The sequence below is a fragment of the Carica papaya genome, chromosome 7 (genome assembly GCF_054855325.1).
Source record: "Carica papaya isolate Zhongbai chromosome 7, ASM5485532v1, whole genome shotgun sequence".
Lineage (NCBI taxonomy): Eukaryota > Viridiplantae > Streptophyta > Magnoliopsida > Brassicales > Caricaceae > Carica > Carica papaya.
In genome coordinates, this window is record NC_142315.1 from 25,541,760 (window position 1) to 25,548,858 (window position 7,099).

General features: G+C 28.0%; 2 protein-coding genes across 2 annotated transcripts; one reads left to right on the forward strand and one right to left on the reverse strand.

The window, feature by feature from the left end:
• Positions 1-1,109: 1,109 nt before the first annotated feature.
• LOC110825557 (uncharacterized) lies at positions 1,110-1,755 on the reverse strand. The gene has a single exon (XM_022056025.2). The coding sequence runs from the start codon at positions 1,596-1,598 to the stop codon at positions 1,395-1,397; it is 204 nt and encodes a 67-aa protein (XP_021911717.1). The 5' UTR covers positions 1,599-1,755; the 3' UTR covers positions 1,110-1,394.
• Positions 1,756-5,645: 3,890 nt separating this feature from the next.
• LOC110825556 (HSP20-like chaperones superfamily protein) lies at positions 5,646-6,448 on the forward strand. Its single transcript, XM_022056024.2, has one exon. The coding sequence runs from the start codon at positions 5,724-5,726 to the stop codon at positions 6,171-6,173; it is 450 nt and encodes a 149-aa protein (XP_021911716.1). The 5' UTR covers positions 5,646-5,723; the 3' UTR covers positions 6,174-6,448.
• Positions 6,449-7,099: the final 651 nt, after the last annotated feature.

A 7,099-nucleotide genomic window follows, 5' to 3' on the forward strand; every position in this document is an offset into this window, starting at 1 on the left:
CTGCTGCCAGAAATGAGTGTGTCTATATATATATATGAAGGGTAGCGTATATCCTTTCAAGTATTTTTCATTTCTGAGTGGGGAGATCTGTGTTGTGCTGTACTAAATCGATATCCAGGAAGAAAGTGAAATATTAGCCACTTCTAGCGTTAAGCTTTGTACTTGTAATTACTTACAAAAATCCAAAATCACTACAACTGGCACCCACAAACTCGCCCATTCATTTCCATTGTCAAATTTTCTTACTAATTTACTTCTTTTATTTATTGTTTTTGCCCTAATAAAAATTTAATTTCATTATAATTAACAAAATTTAGATGGCTTTTTTTTTCTGATCGAAACATATTAATGAAATAATTAGTAAGTCTCATTTCTTGGTGGTTGCAAGTTCTTCCTCTTAATCCAACATTAATTCTCTACACTTCATCACCCATTCCCATTTCAACTCAATTAAATTTTGTTCTAAGGAATTTAAACATTAAAATATGTGTTTTTTTTTTTACTGAAATATATTTAATGAATTAAGCATTAAATCTCATTCAATTAATTATTGATTGACCCAAACTGCAGCGTTCTCCCAAATTTTTCCTCTTAATCCAACAATAATTTCTAGAGATCAACACCCCTTCTCAATTCAAATCAATTGAATAAATTTCAAGTAAACCTTTAGATATACGATCAATATACACTTGAAATACCGTCGTATTCCCCAGTTAGTTTTTTGGCACAATAACCCAAAATTTTCTCTCACTTTTAGCCCAAATCTAAGCCGACAACTATTGAACTTTTGGAGAAATTATTATTTTTTTCTCTTTTTACATACCCATTAACTAAAATTCTCAGACGCGGTTTTCGATTTTCAATTTGAGAAAGTAGAAAATGGAAGGAGGAGAAGAGGTGGAGTTTTAAGGGTAAAGCAAGTAAATAAAACCCATCAAAATCAGAGAAATACTCAGTTAAGATCTTCTTTAATGGCATAAAGCTGCTGTGGTCCTCAAAAATTCAATGCACAACTGCACATATACCCAATATCCAGATCAGTATTCACATTTTTTTTTTCAGAGAAAAAAAAAAAAGAAGAAAACAACAGAAACCAGAAGATAAACAGCTTTAAAAAATAATTAAAATGGCATCAATTAATCTACAGTTTTCAGGATGCTGATAACTGATAAAGATTATACAGCTTTGAAACCAATTGAACCAATAAAGTCCGACAGACTCTTAAACCATATTTACAGAAGATCCTCTGTAACTCCCATTCGAGAGCTAATTGAAGAAGAAAGATGAGAAATACAAAAAAGAAAAAAGAAGAACAGAAAGAAAAACTGCAAATCGGTGAGACCTTTCCACGGTTAATTAGATTTCACCCATCAAATTTTTCTAGAAATTACTAATTAGTAATACAAAACCAGACGCCTGGAGCATAAAGTGCAGAAATACTTCCTCTTGATCTTGAAACAGATCGGCAAGAAGCAGAAACGCCATTGACTCTCGATATCCAGAGCTTCAACTTTGCCTCCGCAGTACGGACATGACCCGGGAGCTTGTTGCCGGCCGAGCTCCCTCTCTTCTTCATCACATAGAAAAATCAGACACATTTTCTTATGCAAAAGCTTGATTTTCTCCGCCTCCAGAACTGCCTTGTTTCGACTCTGCTCGGCTTCTCGGGATTTGATTGTTTGATGGGAAAATTGGACTGGTACAGTGAATGCGAATGGAGAGAGAAACTAAAGGCTCTTGGAAAATGTAATGTTGTTAGCGGGAGTATTTAAAGAATTGTTTTTGGTTTGTTGGCACAAATTTACTGTTTAAGTTTTACTTTTACTGTTTTAGTTACCGTCATAACAAATATATATTTTAATTTTAATTAATTTTTATTAACTTCTTTATACAAAATTTTTATTAATTTTACTTTTTATTTTATTAAAATTGTTTTTAAGAATTTAATTACCCAATAAAAAATTAAACCTAACACTTATACTGTATTTGGTTAATTTTTTATGAATAATTAATGTACGGTAAGGTTTAACAATTGTATGAGATGATAATTATAAAATTATATCATATTTAAAAAGATTATGTATTAATATATGATATTACTAACTGTTTTGTTTAAATTGATACGATAATATTATTGTATATTAAATTAAATTATTAATCTATTTATATCTTATTATATTAATATTAAATAAAAAAATATTTAATTTTTTTTATTTAATTTATAAAATTATTTTAATAGAAAATTTTAATAATTTTTATTAGAATATTAAAAAATAATTTGTTATGAAAAATAAAATTTTAATTTTAATATTTAATATAAAAAATAAATTATTTCATAAAATTATTTAAATTGTAATTTTAATAAATTTTTTTTAAATATTAAAAAATAAATTTATTATGAAAATTAAAAATTTAATTTTTTAATATTTAATATAAAAAAATAAAATTTTAAATTTAATAATAAAACGAAAATTAAAAAATAATTGTGAGGATAAAATAAAAAAAAATATTTAACCATTAAAAATTAATGAATTAGCATTTTGAAAAATTTAAAAATAATTTACTATTAAAAATCATCCAACCAACCATATAATTTATTTTAAAATGATTCAATTAAGACAAGCTCACTAAATTAACATAATGATTTATCATTCAAACAAAGCATTCAATAAACAAATGAAAAAATATTATTTTTTTAATTTTTGTTTAAATGAAGCACAAATATTATTTTACTTTTTCAGTTTGGGGACAAGAGAAGAACACTGGGCCCCACTTCCCAACTGCAATTTTCCAAGTGGGTCCCACTCCGATACTCTTTTCTGCTTTTTCTCTAATCACCAATCTCTTCACAATTATATATAGTACACGATGATTGATGAGTCATCAGTCTGTTTCTTACAATTTTCTTCGAGACGGGACACTATTTTTTTTTTTTTTTAATTATTTTAAATTTTTTTTTATATAATTTAGTTGTAATATAATTTTAATTTTAGATTTTTAAAGAAAGTGCGTATTTAAAATATTATAGTAAATACTTAATTATAGTGTGCCTCGCAATATTATCACTGTTAGAAAAATCATTATACACGTAAACACTCAATTATCAAAAAATTAATTTTAGATTAAGGGAATAATAATGGGGAATATTGTTATAAATCATTAATCAATCATCGAGGTGATTAGGATAATTACTTTGGTTAAATTTAGAATTTTTTATTTTTTTTCACAGAAGCGGGAATAATGATAAATTGATGTCCATCAGTATTTAATAATTAGAGTTTTTAAGGTAATTACTCTTGTTAAATTTGGCAAATTTTTTATTTTTATAAAAATTGGAAAATTTTAGTACATCATTAATGAATTGATTATAACCAAATAAAGTTTAGTACATTATTCTATCCAACTCTTTGAGATTTTCTACTGAACTTATTTTATTGTTAACTTAAATGTTATTTTTTAATTTAAAATTTTCATAAGTATTATTATTTAATGTTAATTTTAAATTAAAGTATATTTTAGAATATTCTTTTCTATTTTTTTAATATAATTTTGTCAAAATATTTTAATTTTCAATGAAGATTTTTAAAATTTGGAGGCAAAGATGTACACGTTTCTTATTAAGGCGAACAACTTTTATCTTGTGTGTCTGAAAAACATTAATCTGGACGGTGGCAATTTTGGCACTTTCATCGAATCATACCGGATGACCGTGGGTCCCAGTACAAAACTGCAATATGATGGCCCACGTGCTATTTTTTGACCGTCAGATTCAACTTCATTTTTTAATTATTTATCTTTATTAAACTTGTACGTCGTTCACTCCTGATCTAAAATAAATTAATTTAATATTCAATAAATTATTATTTTATTATTTATGCTCTCTCCCACTTACATTTTTTTAATTATTTTTTATAATTTAAAAAATATTTTCGGTTTTAGTTTTTTAAATAATCGTAACTTAAATAAATTAAATGATAATTTAAAATATATAATTAAACAATTAAATAAAAATTGGCGGTTAAGAAAGTGATGGTATTGGTGCGAGAGAAATCGCGAACTGCGGCGCACGAGAGTCAGTGACGTGAGCGCCTACGGGATTAGTTGGCTAATGCGACGTCGTTCGACAAAGCCGTTAATTATATCACAACTTTATCACAGCAAATAGACAAATCTTGTTTGCTTTCAACTTTGTATTTTTCTACAACTGGTATTTACTTATTGAAAACGAAAACCTCTTTAATTTATTTTTTTCCTCAATAATAAATTATCAATATTTAATATTTCCTTTTATTTTATCCGATAATTTCGGATCAGAATTTGCATGTTGATGTTGTGTACGTTTTTTTGTTTGTTTGGTTAAGATTAAATAATTTATTATTAAAATATTGAGTTCAATTCTATAAAATAAGAATATATATAAAACATAAAGTAAAATTTCCCATCATTTGTTTAATTTATTAAAATCTTATCAAATTTTATTAATTGTTGACGTAAACCATAAATATATATGTATATAATATTTGTCAATAATTATCTACGGACTAATTCTTATAATAAATGACATTAATTTACATAAAAACCGTAAAAATTAATGTCCAAAGCCATCGCCTATCCAATACGACTCACTACAATGGCTATGACCTAAGATATTCAAATATATATTCCCCGCATCTTTAACATACATATTATATATATGCAAACTTTTAACTGTCACCCTCTGACTAAAGTTCAATATATTTCCGTATAATATAATATAATATAAACTACAATGGTCAAAATTAATAAAACATGATATTAATTAGCCAACAAAATAACCTCACGAATAGTCTAATATCATACAAAATAAAATTTTCATAATTCTTACTAATTTTATAAATCTATTTTTAAAAAAATAGATTTATTTGACATACAACTAATGGGAACGGTGAAACTAATCGATTTGTATCCTTTCAATCCAATGATAATTTATTTAAAATTTAAAACTTATTACATAATTAATTTTAATTGATAAATATTAATGTGCAATTTAATCATTTAAACGTACAAATTTGTAGGCTGAGTAGATAATTTAATGGGAAGGAAAATTGGAAGCATCGCGGGAAATTCTTAATCAAAGCATGAATTTTAACCATAAAACACATGTTAATTAGACCATTGACTCCGTCGTACTTAGCGGCCCGTAATTTTCACAGTGACATGGCGCCAGCCATTCTCCCACTCTTGAATAGCGGATTTTGATTCACAAAATTTAATCTTGACTTAAAAATTTAGGTAATTTTGTCTGATGGCTACAGCAGTGAGTTTAAATTGGATTTGATTTAAAATTTAATTTTCATTTTTTATTTTATACTAAAATTTTATTTATTTATTTATATTATAGTTTGAACAAATTTATACGCACTGTGTTACTAAAATTCAAAATCGAGGCCCCAATACGAATCGTTTTAAGGTCGTATTCTCTCTATCTAGTTCAGAACATGGGCTAGATCGTTTCAAAGATTTATATTCCCCCTAAAGCCCAAAACGACTCGTTTTAAAGCTCAGGACCATGCACCTGCCGCTGACCAGGGTCAAACGCATGGGCCTGGGCCTGATACTTCCCTCGGACATTTCTAGAAACTCCCCGAGTGGGTGAGCATTTATCATCACACCTATAATTTTCCTATTTTCCACCATTTTCCCTCCACTTTCCTTCTCTTTTTCTCCACTCCCAAACAAGGACCATGTCACTAATACCCATCAGAGATCAACAAGGCTCCATCTATAATCCCTTCTCCTACATAGACACATGGGATCCTTTCAAGAATCTTGAAATCTGGAACCCATTCACTGATTTCCCTTTCCCTCCAAATTCTTTCTTCCCTCAATTTCCTCGAGAAATTTTCCCCTCCGTCGAGACCCAGATCACACGGACCGAGACAGGTAACGCGCACGTCTTCAAGGCGTACCTTCCGGGCCTCACGAGCGACGAGGTGATTGTATTTGTCGACGAAGACAACGTGCTGCAAATTTCCACCGACGACAACAAGTTCACGAGCAGATTCAAGCTGCCCGATAACGCGAGAGCTGACCAGGTGACAGCTTCTATGGATAATGGGTTTCTTATTGTTAGTGTGGCTAAGGAGGTTGCCGCGAACTCGCGTAATATTAGGGTTGTGGAAATCACGGGTTGATGAGTTTGTGTGTGCTAGTATTAAGGAGTTGTAATCTCGGTGTTGAGCTCTTTGTTAATGGCGTTTACTGTAAATTTTGTTTTGGGGTTTGGAGATTTGCAGGTTGCTTTGTGTGTTTAGAAGTGAAAAATGCACGGTAAGTGTTTGATGATTGTCTTGTCTGACTGCCTGTCAATTTCCGTTATGTCGATGTTGTCTTTTATGGTAAATAAATGTAATACTTGTATAAATAAGTTGGTGTTTTGTAAAAATTAAAATTATTTTTTAGATTTTAATTATTATTACAAATATTGTATTTTACTCATATTTTTAAACACAAATGCTAAAGTTAAAAATTGATTCAAACACCTCCTGTAATTCAATTCGTGTAAATCAACTACAAAATTTAATCTATATTACATGGTGACAAACAAGGCTTTCAAATTACGCCAAATGATCCTTTTGGATTTAATTAAATGCATGCATATTTTTATATAAATAATTGATTTCATAGTGGAGTAAGGAATCAGCAAGGAATGTTTGTTTCTAGAGATGCTTCAAATCTTATTCAAACCCATTTGTCCCACGATTGTCTCGCAAGTTAAACCTTTACATGAGACGAGTGAGTGTTATAATGTAGTATGATTGTATATAATTATATATATTTTACGTGCACTTTCTCAAATAATTTATACACCAATTTATTAAAATTTGAGTTATTATTTAATTTTAGTAAAAACCAATATCATCGTTGAGAATACGAATTGATTATTAAAGATAGTGAATGCATATTTTAAAATTTTAATATTTATCTATTAAGATTTTTATAATAATCTTAATTAATTTTATATCATCAAATTTTTATACCGTTATGATTATCATAACGTAAATAATTTGATTACTACGAAATATATTTTTTTATTAAGATATATCATAATTTATTTAAA